This window comes from Rattus norvegicus, chromosome 2, assembly GCF_036323735.1.
Source record: "Rattus norvegicus strain BN/NHsdMcwi chromosome 2, GRCr8, whole genome shotgun sequence".
NCBI classification, from domain to species: domain Eukaryota; kingdom Metazoa; phylum Chordata; class Mammalia; order Rodentia; family Muridae; genus Rattus; species Rattus norvegicus.
This window is the reverse complement of record NC_086020.1, coordinates 123,390,163-123,410,230: the sequence shown is the minus strand read 5'-3', so window position 1 is coordinate 123,410,230 and position 20,068 is coordinate 123,390,163. Positions and strand designations below refer to the sequence as shown.

The window sequence follows — 20,068 nt, the reverse complement described above, 5'->3', positions numbered from 1 at the left end:
GAAGCAGAAGCCATGGAGTAATGCTGCATGTTGGCTTGTTACCCCTGGCTTTTCCCCAGGACTATCTGCCTAGGGATAACACATCTCACAGTGGTAGACTCTTTCAAATCAAACACAAATCAAGGAAATGCCCCCCACAGAATTACCTACAGACTAGTCTGACGAAGGCACTTTCTCATTCAAAGTTTCTTCTTCAAGAGTGAATAGCTTGTGTCAAGTTGATAAGAACTAACCAGTAATTACTATTAGCCCTTGTCGACTTGACACACAAATTTACAACTATTAAACCATTACTTTTTCATTTCTATTTGTCCCCATGATGTCATTTTACTATTAATATTTGCAACGTGAATGATGTAACTAAATGTCTTATAGTCTTTTTTTTTCTTTTAAAGTCTAGCACTTTGAAAAATTCAGTGTCTTAGGTAGGGTTTCTGTTGCTGTGGTGAAGCAACTTGGGAACAAAATGGTTTATGTGGCTTACATTCCATATCATAGTCCATCATCGAAGGAAGTCAGGGCAGGAATGCAAACAGGTCAGAAACCTGGAGGCGGGAGCTGATGCAGAGGCTATGGAAGAGTGCTGTTTCCTGGCTTGCCAGGACCACCAGCCTAGGAATGGTCCCTCCCACAGTGGGGCCTGTCCTCTTCAATCACTAATTAAGAAAATGCCCTACAGCTGGATCTTTTGGAGGCGTTTTTTGATCAATTGAGGTTCTCACCTCTCAGATAACTCTAGCTGTGTCAAGGTGACATAAAACTAGCCAGCTCAGAGACTTTGGATTTTTAAGGAGACTTGGGTATTTTAAAGAGACTGAATGTACTGGCCAGTTTTATGTCACCTTGGCACAAGCTAGAATCCTCAGAGATGATGAGAGGAGGGAGCCTCAGTTGAGAATGTGCCTCCATAAAATTGGGCTATAGATAAACCTATAGGTCGTTTTCTTAATTTGTAACTGATGTGATGGGACCCAGCCCATTGTGGGTGAGGTCATTCCTGGGCTGGTGGTCCTGAGTTCTGTAAGAAAGCAGGCTGAGCAAGCCTGGTGAAATCAGTTCCTACCCTGCTCTCATTTGCTTTTAATGATGAACTGTTGTATGGAACTATGAGTAAAATAACGCCTCCTCCCCCAAATTGCTTTATCACAGCAATAGTAACCCTACCTAAGATAGTCTTATAACTGTGAGTGCCTAGAAAGAAAGAAAGAAAGAAAGAAAGAAAGAAAGAAAGAAAGGAAAAAAGAAAGAAAGAAAGAAGGAAGGAAGGAAGGAAGGAAGGAAGGAAGGAAGAAAGAAAGAAAGAAAGAAAGAAAGAAAGAAAGAAAGAAAGAAAGAAAGGAAAAAAGAAAGAAAGAAAGAAAGAAAGAAAGAAAGAAAGAAAGAAAGAAAGAACAAACCTCCAAGAGGGAAGAATTAGGGTACAGTCACAGATCAAAGCAAACCCAAACTCTAGCAGTGTAAATAGCTTAAAGTCCATCTGGATTTTCTGGGCTCTGAAGAGTCTAGGCCGTTCTACTTCTCCAGCTTTGTCAGTGCACAGCACACCCAACTTGTCTCGTAGTCTCAGGTTTGTTCCCTTCCACAGCTGCTGCTGTCCTTGGTGGTCATCTCATGATACTGGCATCTCAAAAGTACTGAGGTCTCCATTACATCTGGACCATACCTTTACCATAGTCTCTCCTGAGCTGTGTTCGACTATGATCCTGCCACATGGTGCCAGGCTTCATCTCTACGAGAGCCCTTTAATCCTGGGGCTTTTTAAGGGTCTTCCCACTTCACTGACTATCAAGAAAATGCAGTTGCCCACACACCAGTCTAATGGAGTCATTTTCTCTGTTGAGGCTCCTTCTTCCCAGATGACCCTAGCTTGTGACCAAAAACCAAACCAGGACAATAGGTTTCTTCCTGCTGTGGTGTCTTCAAAGCTTATCTGTCTTTCTGTATTTAGCACATTCAGAACCATCTAAGCATTTTATTACTGACTCAGAACACCAAGAAGGGTGTTGAAATCTAGCTTGATCCAGTTCCTAATATCCTTTATTATGCTGAGTCACAGCACATACACAGGCAAGTGCGTAGTACAATACACACTGTACTATGGAAGCTGATGCTCTTAGGAAATGAATTACTTAAAAGATACATTTTTATCTGAAACCATTTTACTTTTATAACATTATAAGCAATCATTTGAACTATGAATTCCAGTGCCCTCTCTGTGACATTGACCTGTCCTGTGGCTGTCTTACAGGTGTGTGCTGCTCCCACTCTTGGGGATGAAGCCACCCCCGCAAAGCCTCTACCTGTTGGTTGACTCCGTGGATGAAGGCTGCAATGTGGTGGAAGGGGAGCAGACGTCACCCAACCTCTCCGGGACTGTGGCAGAGCTCTTGGCTGGTCACCACGAGTTCTTTCCCCCATGGCTCCTGCTTCTCTGCTCTGCCCGGAAGCAGAGCAGAGCTGTCACTAAAATGTTTACTGGTGAGTGTTGTGTTCTCCAGAACTGGACCCAGGAGGGGTTCTTGTGGGTTATCAAAGTACTTGGACAGAGGTCTGAGTGCTACATGAGCCTCCTCAGTCTCGCCACCACCATGCCTTAAGATCATATTTAAAGTAAGGTGTGGTATGCTTTAAAACCGCTTACATTGGCTTTTTTTCTGAAAATTCTTTCCTTGAGCTGAGGGGATAATTCAGTGAGTAAAGTGCTTGCTGTGCAAGCATGAGAACCCCTATACATAAAACAACAACAAAACCCAGCCCAGCATGGGAACGAAAACCTTTAATCCAGTGCTGGGAGAGCCAGTCAGACCCCTAGGGCTCGTTGTCCCTCCAGCCTAGCCAATCAGGAGTGAGTCCTACACTCACACATGAATGTGTACACATAAAACAGTCGTTCCCGGGTCCCTGCAGTAAGACCCAATGTAGTGACTGATTTGCTGTGCTGTTCTTTAGTAGTTCTAGGCACTTCACAGCCCATTGGTCATTAAGTCAGTGTCTCTTCAGTGACTCCTGCAGTCCTGTGGGAGGTTCTCCATGACAAGGCTGAGTAGAGCTCTTCATATAATCTAAGGGCAGCCACAGCAGTATTTGGGTGAAAGCTTTGGGTGAGCATGATGTAACCAGTACTGTGTGACATCTCCGTATGCGTGAGGGTAAAGGTGCTCTCCCTCTCCAAGTCTCCTGGTAGCATCAGCTCATTTTGTGTTCTATATACATTATGAACTTTTAAAATTCATTTTTAAGTATGTGGGAGGGGGCATGTGCACTCGAGTTCCTTATCCCATCCAACTGGAGTTAGGGGCAGCTGTGCCCAGTGGAGATGCTGGGAATCAAACTTGGGTCCCTTCAGAAGCAGCACATGCTCTAACACCTGAGTGTGTCTCTAGTCCCAAGCACAAATGAATCACTATAGCATGTTCACATCAGTGCTCATACTGTCTGTGTGACCTCTGGCGGCTTGCCTGACCTCTTCCTTCCTGTCTGTAAAGTGGGGTCCTGTGAGGCTGGATATGCCCGAGGCATGGTAAGGGCTCTTATTCTAGTCATCGCATTCTCATTTGTTAATAAAAATCAATTTTGACCTGAATTTTTATTATTGCTTTATTATTATTATCTTTGGCTTCATCTGCCAGGTGTTCTTTGTTGTGAAGAAATGCTTTGGCTGCAGGCATTTGAGAAAATGGAACCTCAGCTGAGAACAAGATTGGTCTGGGGGGATTTTCTTGATTGATGTGAGAGGGTCCAGCCCGATGTGGGCAGTGCCACCTCTGGGCAGGCAGTCCTGTGCTGTATAGAAAAAGCAGCCTGAGAAAGCAGTGGGGGTGGTGGAGAGGGCAAACTAGTAAGCAGTGTTGCTCCATGGTCCCGTGAGTCAGCTTCTGCCTTCAGATTCCTTCCTGCCTTGAGTTCCCTGCATGATGGAGTACAAGCTGTAAGGTGAAAGGAACCCTTCCTTCTCAAGTCGCTTTTGGTCATGGGATTTCATCAAAGCAGTAGACATCCAAAGGAGGACGACAAACCTCCTCTTTGTGCTTCCTTTCCTCTATCCTTTGGCATGCAGGTTGGCGTGTACTCACTGCAGGGTGATCATCTTCAATCTAAAACCTAGAGTCTAAAATTCAGGAGCTGCTTGAGTGCATCCAAGGAGAACTCCAGGGCAAGATTCTGTTTTGTGTGTTATTTAAAATATTATCAAGCTTTCAAGCTGTGTGGATAAATGTGCTTGTGAGACAGATGGGTTTTGTACTTGGAGATGGTTTCCATTCTTCTTATGTATATTCAGATATTCCAAAATCTGAAAAATTCCAAACTCCTTCCTGCCCCAGGCGTTTTGGATGAGCTACTCAAGTTCAATTGCCAGAGGGGCACGGTTAGTGACCCTTTGTCCTCCAGGCTCTTGTAGTCATTGGGTGAGGCCGTGTGTGCTTTGGGTGTGGGTCACTTCTGTTCTATTACAGGCTTTCGTGCACACAGTGATGCCCATGCCTGCCTCTACATGAGGACCCCCTCTGCGTTCTCTTCATCCACGTTGCCTCATCTACTTGACGGGCTTTCACACAATACTAGAATGTCCGTGCCTTGGGCGTCGCTCCATCTTCCCACTGGTCCAGCTCAAATAAGACACTCACACAGACTATGTTTTCCATTCTTGTTTATCTGTGCCGTCCTTCCACAGAGTCACACCCCCACTCTGTCTGGTTTATTTTCTTCATGGATCTAATACCACTTGAATTTGTCTACATTTCATGAGTGTATTTAACTAATTATCCTCTCATCTAGGAAATAGTCTCCATGAAAAAAGGGGCCTGACTGTGTGAGCACAGACTTTGGTCCTGTAAGGATTCTGACTGTGTGAGCACCTGTTTGTAAGCATGGGGTCAGGCCCCTGTCAGGGTGCCGACTGTGTTTGCACTCATCTGTAAGCAGAGACTCAAACCCATTTGTTTAGCCAGCACCAAGAGTGTCGTGCCCACTGAAATATTTTACCAAAAATAGAAAAGAGATTTAGTGGGGCCTGGGAAGATGGTTCATTTGTCAAAGCACCTGCTCCAGAGCCGGCATAAAAAACCTGGGTGTGATAGCCTCCTTTCCAGAGAGGCTTGCTGGCCAGGCAGCCTAGCCTACATGGTGAGTTCTGGCCACTGAAAGACTCTGACTCAAAAGGTTCCCGTGGGCACTTCCCTGGCATGAGTGTGGTGCTAGGTTCCATCCCCAGTACCCAATGAATAAAGGTCAATTTCAGAGGTCAGGGTATCTACCTTCTTGGTCAGTGGATGGTCTTGGTTCTGTGTGTGTTAATTCAGTTTCTTCCTCAGGAGCTGCAGCTCAGTCAGAGCTTTACACATGCGGCCCAGCTGACACTACTGAGCTAAACTTCTGCTCTCATGTCTGTCTTGTTTCTGCCACTAAGTCTTGCCTTGGCTGGAATGGACCTCACATGTGGATCTTGAGCCTGCAACAGTCTTCCTGCTTCTATTCTGTGGAGCTGGGATTGTTGCCACAAACTGCCCACCCCATATTAAACATAGGTGTTACTGTATTAAATTCTTTTTAAATCAGCATCACTCTTTAGATTTGGGAAAGATTTGCTTTTTGAGTTATAAATATTTTGCACCCTTCTGCACAGCATCAGTTCCATGCCCTTGACTTCCTCCTCCCATCTCTGTCAGCATCATTTTCTTTCTCAGCTTTGCCAGGAAAGGAAACACTTCAGCATTACACAAAGCCCTGACCCCGACCCCATTAGTCATGGTGGGTGATTCAAGCAGCCTTTGTGTCTGCACTTAACTCACTTACAAGGTAGGAAAACCTCCCTCACAGTGCACATGCAAGGTGTGTGTGTGAAAATTTACAGTGCATAGAGCCCAGGGGTAGCCCTTGCCCAGCATTCAGACACCCTGGGTTCAGTCACCGGTACTGTACACACACAAGGAGAGCTGTCTCAATGGCATTTTCTTTAGCCCACTTTAGAGGCATCAGTCCTGACACTCTGGAGGCTTAGCCCAATTCTGTTTTGGTTATCTTAAGTTTTTATCAGATGACTTTAGTTAATTTGCTTAAATTATAGATATTTATGCATAATGGGTTTATAATCTTACACATAGATCAGTCTGTGTGCACATCATTTTAGAAACTTTAAAACACTATTCTATACAACTTTAGTCATCGTTTATTTATTAGCCACAGGCTTGGAACTTGCTGTGTAGCCCAGGCTGGCCTCAAACTTACAATCTTCCTGCCTCAGCTTCCCAGCACTGGGATTGCTGGTATGTACCACCTCACCAGGTAGGTTCCTTTGTTCCTTAAATGGTCTCAGTGACTTTGTGAAACAACAAGGAAGTGAACATACAAGAGGCTTGGAGGAGGCCAGTCATCTCTGCAGGCTAGGATGTGTGTGTGTGGGGCGGGCATTCCTGGGGATGTGCGCAGCCTTTCTTTAGGTTGGAAGGGTTTGTTTTATGTTATCAAATTAAAATAATTAAATCTCCAGTTGTCAGTAAAGAGCCCGAATCAAGAAGATGCCACTGGCCAAATTATGCTTACAGAACTCCAACACTGTTAAAGTGCAGCTGCTAAGTGAAAGCAAAATGAGTTCTCTAAGGGGCGAAGCATGGAGCACAGCCTGGGTTGTTAGGCATCTGAGCACTCACCTTATGGAAGGAAAGACCACTGAGCAAACAGACAGAACATGGCCAAGGCTGTGCTTCGAGTGCATTCTAACATGGCTAAGAGCAGGGGGGACCAGACTCAGGGCAAACTCATTTCCGTACCCTCCTTGAAGGGCAGAGCTTTTTTCAAAGTTTATCTTCTAAAGCGGAGGATTTAGGTTTTGTGGGTGCATATGTGCCTGCTGTGTGGTTATAGATCCCACAATACAGACGTAGCTTTGCATAGGTGTTATTTTATTTTGCTTTTGTTGGCAGATTGTGCTTTTTAGAATTTTCCTTCAAGGATTTGACGCTTGGGTTCAGATAGTTGTTTGTTTTCAGTGATATCTTTTTTGTTCTGTTGGTCCAGGTAGGTGTTGGGGTCACCTTTGACTTCTCCACCCTCACCCACCTTTTGCTCCTAATGCCCATCAAGGTAGATTTTTGTACATGCTGTTGTCACACCCCCATGGTCCCTTCTGGAGTGGTGTGTGACTTCTCTAAAAGCTTTGCCTGCAGTCATGCTTTGCTCTGCTCATGACTGATCCTGGAACGTATTCTGAACGCACACCAGCCTGGGCGAGTTTATTTGTAGCTTCTTTGCAGCTTCTCCTTCCACGAGGTGAACAGTTACCTAACAAATCCAGCTCCATATACCAGTGTTCCTCTGGAGGATGCTGGCGTAGTCTACGTTGAAGAACTTAAGAGTAGCCACCACTGGTGCATTCTTTAGCTTTGGTTGACTTTTTTAGTAAGTAGCTTTATTTTCACAGTGCTAGAGTTCTACAAACATAATTTGGCAATTTGCATCTTAATTGGTTCCAGTTATTTCTTGACAGTCTGAGATTTAATTATTTTAATTTGACATCGTAAAGCAACGTATTATAGTGTGACTGGTATTCTGTTTGGATATAAACCACTCACATTAAACCTAATGCATGGTCAAGTGGATGGCTGCAAAGAGCTAGTACTTGTGTGAAAAACAGTCCTATTTATCTCTCACAAATCTGACACTCTGCTATATCTTCATGGGGTACTTATATAGCTGGATATGTCTATCTGTTTCCACTTAGTGCTTCTTGCAAAGGAGTTGAAATGGGCACCACACTGCAAGAACAGATAGTAGCCATATTTGTTGGTAGGAAAATGGAATCATTGCTCTGTCATTTATGTGTTTTTCTATGCAAACTCCTTTGCATACTAGCAGGTGTTGGTAGATTCTCTTATTAGTATTAATCCACGAGTCAGGCTATTTGTATTGGTTTACTTTCTTCACACATATGCCCATCTCTACTTAATCAATCGGGTCATCTTCTGCAGGGTTCCGGAAGATCAGTTTGGATGACCTCCGGAAGGCGTATATCGTCAAGGATGTACAGCAGTACATCCTCCACCGCCTGGATCAAGAGGAGGCACTCCGGCAGCATCTCACCAAGGAGACGGCTGAGACTCTGAACCAGCTGCACATCAAGAGCAGCGGGTGCTTCTTGTACCTGGAGCGAGTGCTAGATGGAGTTGTAGAGAATTTCATCATGCTTCGAGAGATCCGTGACATCCCCGGAACTCTGAATGGTCTCTACCTCTGGCTCTGCCAGAGACTTTTTGTCCGAAAACAGTTTGCCAAAGTTCAGCCCATTCTGAATGTGATCCTCGCTGCCTGCCGGCCCCTGACCATGACAGAATTATACCATGCTGTGTGGACCAAAAATATGTCTCTAACCTTGGAAGACTTTCAGCGCAAGCTAGACGTCCTCTCCAAGCTCTTGGTGGATGGGTTGGGCAGCACCAAAATCCTGTTTCACCACAGCTTTGCTGAGTGGCTCTTGGATGTGAAGCACTGCACCCAGAAATACCTGTGTAACGCTGCAGAAGGACACAGGATGCTGGCCATGAGCTACACCTGCCAGGCCCGGAACCTGACCCCACTGGAAGCACAAGAATTTGCCTTGCACTTGATTAATTCAAACTTGCAGCTGGAGCCAGCCGAACTGGCTCTGTGGATGATATGGAATGGTACCCCAGTCAAAGACTCACTGTCCACCTTGATACCCAAGGAGCAAGAGGTCCTGCAGCTGCTGATCCGAGCTGGTGCTCATGTCAACAGTGAGGATGATCGCACCTCCTGTATTGTCCGGCAAGCCCTCGAGAGAGAGGACTCAATTCGGACTTTACTGGATAGTGGAGCTTCTGTCAATCAGTGTGATTCCAATGGGAGAACTCTGCTGGCCAATGCCGCATACAGTGGCAGTCTGGATGTTGTGAACTTGCTTGTCTCCAGGGGAGCCGATTTAGAAATCGAAGACACCCATGGACACACGCCACTTACTCTAGCTGCTAGACAAGGGCACACAAAGGTGGTTAACTGTCTAATTGGGTGTGGAGCCAATATTAATCATACAGATCAGGACGGTTGGACAGCACTGAGGTCTGCTGCTTGGGGGGGCCACACAGAAGTGGTGTCTGCTCTGCTTTACGCTGGCGTAAAGGTAGACTGTGCAGATGCGGACAGCCGGACTGCTCTGCGTGCAGCAGCCTGGGGTGGCCACGAGGACATCGTCCTGAACCTGCTACAACATGGTGCAGAGGTCAACAAAGCCGACAATGAAGGGAGGACTGCACTCATAGCTGCAGCATATATGGGCCACAGAGAGATCGTAGAGCACCTGCTGGACCATGGTGCAGAGGTAAACCATGAGGACGTGGATGGCAGAACAGCGCTCTCTGTGGCTGCGCTCTGTGTGCCGGCAAGCAAAGGGCATGCGTCAGTCGTGAGCCTCTTGATTGATCGAGGGGCTGAGGTAGATCACTGTGATAAGGATGGCATGACCCCCCTGCTGGTCGCTGCCTACGAAGGTCATGTGGATGTTGTAGACCTGCTTCTAGAAGGAGGAGCAGATGTTGATCACACCGATAACAATGGACGGACACCCCTTCTGGCTGCAGCTTCCATGGGGCATGCTTCCGTGGTCAACACACTTCTGTTCTGGGGCGCAGCCGTGGACAGCATTGACAGCGAAGGCAGGACAGTTCTCAGCATAGCTTCAGCACAGGGGAATGTGGAGGTGGTGCGCACTCTCCTGGACAGAGGCTTGGACGAGAGCCACCGAGATGATGCTGGCTGGACACCTCTACACATGGCAGCTTTTGAGGGTCACAGGTTAATATGTGAAGCTCTCATTGAACAAGGTGCTAGAACAAATGAGATTGACAATGATGGGCGCATCCCCTTCATTTTGGCCTCCCAAGAGGGCCATTATGATTGTGTCCAGATTCTGCTGGAGAACAAATCCAACATTGATCAGAGAGGCTATGACGGGAGAAATGCATTACGAGTTGCTGCCCTGGAAGGACACCGGGACATCGTGGAATTACTCTTTAGCCATGGGGCTGATGTGAACTACAAAGATGCCGATGGGCGGCCCACACTTTACATATTGGCCTTAGAAAACCAGCTTACAATGGCCGAGTACTTTCTAGAAAATGGTGCAAACGTGGAGGCCAGTGATGCAGAGGGAAGGACAGCGCTGCACGTCTCCTGCTGGCAGGGTCACGTGGAGATGGTACGGGTACTTATCGCCTGCCATGCCGATGTCAATGCAGCAGACAATGAGAAGCGCTCAGCCTTGCAGTCTGCGGCCTGGCAGGGCCATGTCAAAGTGGTCCAGCTTCTGATAGAGCATGGTGCCGTGGTGGACCACACGTGCAACCAAGGAGCCACAGCCCTCTGCATCGCAGCCCAGGAGGGACATGTAGACGTAGTGCAGGTTTTGCTGGAGCACGGTGCTGATCCCAATCATGCCGACCAATTTGGACGTACTGCCATGAGGGTGGCAGCCAAAAACGGGCATTCTCAGATCATTAAGTTGTTAGAAAAATACGGTGCTTCCAGTCTGAATGGCTGCTCCCCTTCCCCTGTCCACACAATGGAGCAGAAGCCTCCACAGTCGACACCATCCAAGATGCAGTCTCTTACCATCAGGTCCAACAGCTCTGGTGGTACAGGCGGAGGGGATCTGCAGCCTTCCCTCCGGGGCTTGCCCAATGGGCCGGCTCATGCCTTCAGCTCTCCATCAGAGTCTCCAGACTCAACCGTGGATCGGCAAAAGTCGTCTCTGTCCAACAATTCTCTGAAAAGCTCCAAAAACTCATCTCTGAGAACAACGTCCTCCACAGCCACGGCTCAGACGGTGCCCATTGACAGTTTCCATAGCCTGTCGTTCACGGAGCAGATCCAACAGCACTCGCTGCCTCGCAGCAGGAGCAGGCAGTCTGTTGTGTCCCCCTCTTCCACAACCCAGTCCTTAGGACACAGCCATAATTCTCCCAGTAGTGAGTTCGAATGGAGCCAGGTGAAACCAAGTCTGAAGTCAACAAAATCAAATAAAGGAGGCAAGTCAGAAAACTCCAGCAAGTCTGGGTCAGCTGGGAAGAAAGCTAAACAAAACAATTCCTCACAGCCAAAGGTTCTAGAATATGAAATGACTCAGTTTGACAAAAGAGGACCTGTTGCCAAGTCTGGGAGTAGCCCGCCTAAGCAGATGCCAGCTGAATCTCAGTGTAAAATCATGGTCCCTTCATCTCAGGACAGCAACCGTGCCCAGCCACAGTTTCTCATCCACCAGCAGGGCGGCGAGCAGAAGAGGAGGAATGGGATAATGACCAACCCCAATTACCATCTGCAGAGCAACCAGGTGTTCCTGGGCAGGGTCTCCGTCCCTCGAACACTGCAGGAGCGAGGGCATCAGGAGGTGCTGGAGGGCTTCCCCCCCTCCGAGACAGAGCTGAACCTTAAACAAGCGCTGAAGCTCCAGATTGAGGGCTCTGACCCCAGCTTCAACTACAAGAAGGAAACGCCCTTGTGAGAGGTAAGAATGCAGTGCAAAGCTAAAAGGAACCAAACTGATATTCCTCTTCCTGAAAACGCCCCCTGCTTGGTGCTCTCAAGGCCTTCAGGCAGCTCCCTCCGTGTGTGTTCATGGAGCCCATCCCAACAGTCTGCTCAGTGTGTGCGCTCCAAAGCCCTGCACCTTCCAAAGCACTTATGTGACACAGGATCGATAGATCATATAGAGATGCGCAGATCAATGATAGGATCACTAATAGGCAATAGAGAGCAGATGACTGATAGATGTGCTGAGGTGTAGATAACTAATGCACATAGATAGTACCAGATGTGTAGATACATGGATGATAGACGATAATAGAGACAGAGACAATGGGTGGCAGACGACAGACAGTAGATGATACATACATACATACATAGATGTAGATGTATGTGTGTAAACTATTCTTTCTCTCCCCTCCCTTTCCCCCTCATAGTGCTAGACTAAATGGGATGTGTTTGTATTTGATGCTGTGTTCACGTGCTTGGAACATGGTCCAAACCTGTGGTGCTCTTTCAGTAAAAATGTATTGGATAAGTAGATGAACAGATCAATATATCATTTATTAATCCTAAATTAAGAGTTTTATCCTGTATTATCATCTCTTCTATCAGGAGATTTCTGATTGAAAACTGGGTTGTTTTCTTTCTAAATGTTCATTGTTTGATTTTGAAGCATAGGGCTGCACCCAGTGGATTGTTGGTAAATGTTAATTCCATGTTTCTCCCAGAAACAGATCATGGATTTAAATTAGTAATCAAGTTTATTATGATGACTCTTGCATAAACCTAGTAGTGTTGGTATGTAATATACACAGGTGTCGACCATGGTGAAGGGTATGGGTTTATCATATTTACTTATTTTCATATTTAGGGGCAGATATAATAGCATATATTATGTTCAGATCATTAATATTTCATATTAAATAAAAACGCTTTTATCCTCACCTCAAAGGAGGCTTTACTGCATACATAGGTAGAAGCTGGTGGAGAAGTAACAGGTGCTCATGTGTGCACTCTGGGTGCTCCCTGAGAAGCACTTTCCCATGTTATGAGTAAACTGAAGATTTCATTAAGCATCTGGTCTGAAGTCCAGTGACTTTGTAGCCACCTGACTTCTGGTGACAGTCACACTCAGGCAAGCTAGCATCTGGATCTCTTGCTCCTCTTGTCTTCGGTGATATAGTTTAAGAACTTAATAGATGAAATATCATTGAATATGTCTTCTAAAACTAAACACCCTTCTGTAAGGACGGATGGATAGCCAATCGAAGGTCATTCAAAAATACTTCTCCATATTCTTGGTTCTGGTGGTGTGACACCCTCTCCCACAAGTCCTAGGAGCTCTTATGAAAATAAAGGACTGCATCTATGTCAGATACTAAAAATAGGATATAAGGTCAGTGTTGGTAGAATAATGAATATTTGTGTTTAACTTGAAATTGTTGTTTACATATTAACATGCATAAATAGTAAGGAGTAATATATCCTTTATAAGCTTTTAAAACTGTCATAAGAAAAGTGTAGGAGTTATTTTATTTTTTATTTTTTCCAGTTTCCAGTTTCCAGTTGTATGAAACAGAAGGCATTGTGGTTGGAACAGCCGTTCAGCTGCCAGATGGAAGCCAGACGCCTGAGGACGTGCTGCCGAGACTGTGACTCCCGCAGTACTGTGTCCTGACTTACTGTCATGTGCCTACCCAGTAAGGCTGCCATTCTCAGCATAACCCCCATGCTGAAGCAGTCTCCACCACACCGAATAAATGCAGATGTAAACTGCAGCTCCTCAATACCAAACCGGGTGTTGAGTATTTTCCCATTTGGTAAACGTGCATGTGCCATGGTCGGGTGTCTCTGCAAAAGCACTGTTCCGTATTTATTGTTTTCTGCGTTGTGCTGTGTACTCGGTCCCATCGCATTGTCTGGTGTGCCTGGTTCTTGTGTATTTAATAGATGTTACTCAATAAAGCAATTCTTGCAACTGTTTTCTGTCCGCTAACCTTCAGCACTGGATAAAAACGAGTGTCAGTGTTGATGCCACATGGAGGTGAAAATGACTTTGTGATGAATTTTCCACAGGGATCAATTCTGGTGGTGTAGAGAGTCAGTCACTCGGGTACTTTAAATCTCCATTTTCCAATCAAGGACCGTCTGTGTCAGGCTGAATGTGACAGAGCAGGCACATGCCAGCCACTCCAACTGCAGCCACTCTGTGCATTCACAGAGGCTTTGAGCCATCTTCCACCTGCCTATCAGCCCACCTGCAATGGACCATCATTCCTGAAGCCTGGACATTCTCAGGGACAGAGCAGTTAGTGCCTGGGGGCACATGCCACACAGAGGCTCCAGGTCCAGCCAAGGATGACACTCTGATCCCTGAATCATTCACCGGCTGCCTTCAATTCCTCTAGCTTAATGAAATGTAATCTATCATTGTAATTGAATGCTCACTGCTCTGAGCGGTTTCCACTTGCCAATTACTGCATGATCAAATGAGCCCCAGTTAGAACCAATTGGGTACATGTGAATGGCTTGGTGGGATGGATGTTCTTGAATGTACGATGTGCTGTCTATCACAAGTGATACCACTAACCATCAGTCACAGCACATGTTTTGTTATTTGATGGAAGTGATGGGCCTGCACTTTTCTAGCCACATACTCTTTCCTGTTTTCTTCTTTGCACAATTGCACATAGGATGTCTGGATGCCATGGTTAAGGGAGGCGTCTACACCGAGAAATATGGAGCAGCTTAGATGGATTGGGCAAGCGTTTGGAAGGATGACTCAGAAGCCAAGGATGGTTTGATCCTTGAGTGAGCCCTGTTCATCTCCCCAGCCTTGGGGAGATGCTCTCCACATGCTGTTGCTAAAGGGAAATGGGGAAAGAGAATTTGGAAATTGAGCACAAAACCATTGCTACTACTGAAAACTTTGGAATGTTTTAGTGAGAGGCCAGTGATGGTCATTATGTGAAGGGCACAAGGACTGTTGTTTATGGAAGCTCAAACGCGGAATTGCTTGTGATGAATGTTTCTCACTTGAGTCTCTGTGGAAGCCTTCCTTTGCCTTGTGTTTCTCAGTGTCAGCCAAACTCATTTCCTGTGTGTCATCTGTCAGTCATAACTAGGATGAGGGATAGCTGATGAACTCACTCAGATTTAAGGTGACAATGTGGTTGATACTGACAAGTCAAATGTGAATGTTTCAAGGATTGATTCTTGTCCCTATGGGACGTTGATTAATGACACTTAACAGGACTCTTGGAAGGCAGCCTTAAAAGTGTTTCTGAATCTGTTGGATAAGTGTGATCACACCCTGTTCCTGGAACCAGTGTGACTCCTCACACACACATTTACCATAGAAGAGGAGCCTCTTCTTATTAGGTGGTTTGTTTTGTTTTTAAGAAAGATAACCCAAAAGCTGCCAGTTTTTCTATTCACTTTGAATTACTAAGATTGTATTTATTTAATTTTATTAATTTTACAAAGTTGCACCTTGTGACCAAAGGGCAAAGACAACGCATTAGGGATTTGTGTTTTCCAAGTGTTTTGTGTCCATCTGTATGCGTGTGGAATAGACAGTAGGGGGAGAACCTGTTGGAAAAAGAGGGTTCTCATAAGTATTCCTTGGGGTGTTTTTTGTTTTCATCATTAATTATGATTTAAAGTAGAACAAAAATGGCTTCTGGTGAGGCCCAGCTTGACCAGGGTGCTGCAGCCAGCCTGCTTGGTGTGCTTGTTCATTTTGGAATGGGGGAGGGGACTAGGACCACAACTGGGAAAAGCAATGACGTCTGCTCTATTACAAAGATAAGAAACGGTCCCACAAATTAAAAAAATAATAATAAATGGCTATTTTTGAAATTCAAATATTTAAATTTTGTAAATCAGCTGCTTAGGACACCATGTGTTTGTAACTTTTTTTTTTCTATAGTGTCCCTTTAAGCCTCTTCCCAAAGGTTAGTGTCCCTGGTATGACAAGTGGCGAAACATCAGAGAAGTAAGCATCTGAAGGGATCCAGGAAACTTTGGGGGAAAAGAGGGGCAGAAACCAGTGCCCTGTGGTATACAACAAATACCTTTTGTTCCGTCCTCTCCCACCCCTACCAGATTCCTCAACCAAAACCAGTCCAGAACTTCAGAAACAGGAACAAGTCGTCCCGCTGTTCGGCTGTGCAGCTGTTTGTTTTGCTTAATGCCCTTCGTCAACACTTTCCGCAAGTGTAGTTGCAGACAAATGCTTTTTTTCTGTTGTTCGCTCTGTGTGGGGTGTGTAAATAACCTAAAATGTACATTGAATTTCACAGTGTAAAGTTTTATTTTATTCCTTGTATTATATTATTCAAAACCATCCCGATGTACATGAAGTGCATAATAAATCTATTTGCTTTACAGAAGATGCCTTGGTTTAATTTCATCCTTTAGTAGCATGTGCATCCTTTAGTAAGCATGATATGCTTACAGTAAGACTCTTTTAATTTTGCAATTTTAAAAAAACTTCGAAGAAGAGGGAATGAGATATAACACTGTCCAAAGGAAGCTAAGAGGCCATGATGGAGCCTTTATCTCTTGCAAAGCTTTGATAAGTGTTTGCTTTTCTGTTCTTCCTCTCCTCTGACAGAATTCTTATTGTATCTCACTGTCGGCTTTTTACTGTGACCCTGTGACCTGTGTACACATGTGCCCCTGGGTTTTACTACAGTCTTACCCGAATATTTTTTAATTTTCTGGAAAAAAAATGAATTGTTTTCTAAATAAAAGTGTGCTCCTCTTTGGTAGCCTGAGTCCCTTCTCTGGAGATTTGTTTGCCCCAGAAGATCCCAGCACTGACCAGGACATCAAGTCCATGCACGTGTGTATATAGAATATAAATATACTCCATTCCTCCCAGGGGAGGTTTCTAAGAAGGCCAGCAGTTAATTTTTTCTTTGTGACTTTATAATTTAATGCAATTTCCTAGAGCTCACAATATCCTGCAATCATTCACTTTCTCATATTTTTATACACTTGATAGGTTAATTAAAAACAAGCTTATTCTAGGCAATTTTAACGTAGGAGGTGTTGGAGCAGAAATAAGTGATAGTACAGATTTTTAAAAACACTTGGCTAAGTAGAGTTCAGCTGGTGGGCAAAAGAGGCAGCGACTCTTCAGAGGCTTGCTCAGCAGTTTCACAGATGCCAGCTTATAGGAAGTGGCATTGTGATGTGCATTTCTGGGGGATTTTATTATCATATAGTGGATATACTAAAGTTACTGTGAAGTTACAACATCTGACTGCCAGTCACTCTATTATAATATAAATAAAAGCCAATATTAAAATGAGATGATTTGGGGGAGAGGAAGCAGACACAGAGACCCACAGCCAAAAATTAGGGGACGCTCAGGGTACCCTGCAGAAGAGAGATGAAGGCTTGTAGGAGCCAGAGGGGTCAAGCTTTGCTTGACTTCCCCCCTGCCCTTTGTTTAGTTCTGTATTATTGTGCATTGATATTTGAATGTTTCTGCCAGTAACTAATGATATTAAGCATTACCTAAAATTATATTAGGATATTCTAACTTGGAGAAACTCACCCACGGTCCCCCAAAGGCTCCTTTGCTCTAAGTGGCATGCGTTAACAAGAAGAGGCTCATTTTTTCCCCATCCGAAGGTTCTGACGCCATTGTCCTGCTTTCCTCTAATATTTTGGTTGCATGGAATCAACGATGTAACTGGAATTACGGATTAGAGTGACCCTTCTCAATGCATTTTAATCTGCAGCTTTTAACCAGCATCCTTTGTTGGGAGTTACCCCCATCTGTAGCTCCATAAGTTTTCATAGGATATCGAAAGTCCTTGCACCTGCTTCTTAAAGCTTGCCTTAATTTCTAGTGGTGCAGTGGTGTGTTTCCATAAGAGGCTTAAGCTTTGATTGTTAAAGTTCCTGTTTTTTTTAGAGCTGACAAGATGGTTCAGACTTACTGTCAAGTCTGAGGTCAACTCTGGACCCCATGTGGAGGAAGGAGGAATGGCTCCCACCTCCCACAGTGTCCAGACTGCCGTATATGTGTATTGTTTACACACGAGTGTGCCTGCGTGCGCGTGCACACACACACACACACAATATAGTGTTAAAAATTCTGATTTTGTTTCAGATATTGACTCTATGAATGAGCTTTCATTAATTGAATTGCTTATATACTTTAGTCTTTTGCTTTCTTTCATGGTTTAGATCTTTACTGAGAATGATGTGTTTTCCACACAAAGCTATGGACAATGATTAGCATACCTCCCTAGTCCTTTGTTGGTTATTAATATTGTTATAAATGACATTTAACATTTTATTTTTCCTGTTAGCATACAGATCTACAGTTTGCTTCTCCACAAGTCTTGGTAAATGTATTTTAAAGCAAGATCTGTCAGTAGTCAATCTTAAGTATAGTTGAATGAATTTTGATTTTGATATATTTTTAGATGGGCTCATGTAGACTAAACTAGCTTTAGAGTGGAGAGTGACCTTGATCCTCCTGCCTCAGCCATCCAAGTGCCGGGATTCTAGGTATATGTCACCATATGCAGCACATTCAAGGTGCTTTGACAAATCTGATAAACTCAGTAGCATAATTGCGTTGAATGTTTTCTGAGCTGCCTAAGGCTCATTGACTACACCGAATCAGTTTCCTATTCTCACCCCCACCTCTACCAACCACTATTCGTATTTTTTAATAATTTTTGCCCTTCAAGACTTGCCATGGTAAAATCATAGTGCAAGTGCATTGTACCTGGTTCTTTATTTATATTGTTTGTTTTAAATTGTTTTGATTTTGTTGCAGTCTTGCTAAGTATCCTAGGACAACCTGGTTCATTTGTAGACCAGACTGGCCTCAAACTACATGTTAGTGATCTTCCTGCCTCAGTCGGGTGACTAAGATTCACTGTGTAGCATGCAGGGGTCCTAGATGAAATTATCAAAATTTCATGTATAAAGTGAAATATGTCTTTCCCCCTCCTATGTCTCGCCAACATGCCCCCCCCAAACTTCATGTCTTGTTTTGAAAACCTCCTAGGGCCAGTTAGTACTCCCCATGTGTGTACGGATAGGGGACATCCCCTGGAGCATGGGAATCCTACCAGTGCCTACACCAAGATGAATGGCTCTCCCTCTCCAGCAAGTATCCACTGCAATAACTCCTCAGTGAGGGCTGTGGCTTGGAGAGCACCCCTTCCATCTATCCCAGAAATTCGGCTGCCTTGATCTTCTGCGGGACTTGTGCAGGAAACCACAGCTATTGTAAGTTCATGAGATCCATCCCCATGTAGTGTCCAGGAGACTGTCACAGTGCATGTAGTGTCCAGAAGACTGTCACAGTGCTCCTCCCCCTCCCTCTCTTACCTTCTCTCCACCTCTTCTTCTGTTTCCTGGGCTTCAGGGCAGGGTGAAGGGCTAGAGAAGACTTTTCATTAGGACAGCACTCACAGCCTATCACTTTTAGTGCTTTGAGCAGTCAGCATTGGCTGCTACTCACTGCAAAAAGACGCTTCTCTGGCCAAGAGCTAGGCGTAGGGGTATGACACAAATATTTAGAAGGCAACTTTACAATATTTTAATATGGCTTTTTAAATACTGATTACATTCAGCAGCTCATCCTCAGGCTCCCTAAATTAACATTGTTGAAACAAGAGTTTACATTTCGCTGGGAGTGTGGCTCAGGGGTGAGTGTGCATTTAACATATGTCCTCGCTTCTATCCTTAGCAACCCAAGCCAAAACCAAAAGAGGCAAAGTGCTGACAGCTAGGACTTTAGATTATTATTCATTTAGGAACACATACTGCAACCCCTACAATGGAAGCAGCAGGGTTGGTTACCATCGTTGGCATGGCACCTGCTTAGGCTTCTCTGAAGACCAGAATGAATACAGTGCTGACTTTTCTAATGTTGTCCTTCTTATGTCTAAGGAAAGCAATAGACTTGTGGGAAAAGAGACAGTGTTAAATTAACCGTGCGGTTTTCCATGTTTGACAATGCTTTAATAGTTTGGCTACCGTATTCACAGGAAGGCAGAGTTCAACAGATCCCTGGGGCTCAGCAGTCAGCCTAGCTTCATTCACGAATACTCAGACAGTGGGAGACTCTGTCTCAGAACACAAGAAAAGCACCAGAGAATGACACCCACGCTTGGTTGTAACACATGAACACGTATAAGCACGCACATACCTCCTTGCCACCATATTTCAGTACTGTAAGCACTCACACAGGCACACACATAAACTGAAACCAAATATCCACCATTGTTATTTTCTCTCACAAAGTTGCAAGCTTCCTATGTGTGCATTCTAAGGACACTGCAGAGACCATCTATCCAAACCTGAGACTGTCAGCTTCCCCATGCAGCCAGCCAATGGTCACATTGGTGCCATGAACAGGCAAAGTTGTTCATTCTACTGAATATGTATAAAAGATCCCACTGGGGTGATGCTTATGCCCAGAAGAGCAAAGAAAGGCGCCAAAGTTTTTTTTGTCATATTTTGCTCAGAAAGTCAAATAACCCTTCTTGTTGGGCTG

General features: G+C 44.8%; 1 protein-coding gene across 4 annotated transcripts in view; it reads left to right on the top strand.

Moving 5' to 3' along the window:
- The window catches only part of Ankrd50 (ankyrin repeat domain containing 50), a 34,478-nt gene extending 18,558 nt beyond the window's left edge, over positions 1-15,920 (top strand). For 3 of the 4 annotated variants that reach the window (XM_008760922.4, XM_008760921.4, XM_008760920.4), the window contains exons 3-5: positions 2,249-2,478; positions 7,965-11,509; positions 13,082-15,920. In XM_008760922.4, coding sequence (XP_008759144.1) covers positions 2,249-2,478; positions 7,965-11,506 — 3,772 coding nt within the window. In that variant the 3' untranslated portion in view covers positions 11,507-11,509; positions 13,082-15,920. The remainder of the gene's footprint in view (positions 1-2,248; positions 2,479-7,964; positions 11,510-13,081) is intronic. The other variant, NM_001191606.1, reaches the window with a different exon arrangement.
- The last annotated feature ends 4,148 nt before the right edge of the window (positions 15,921-20,068 follow it).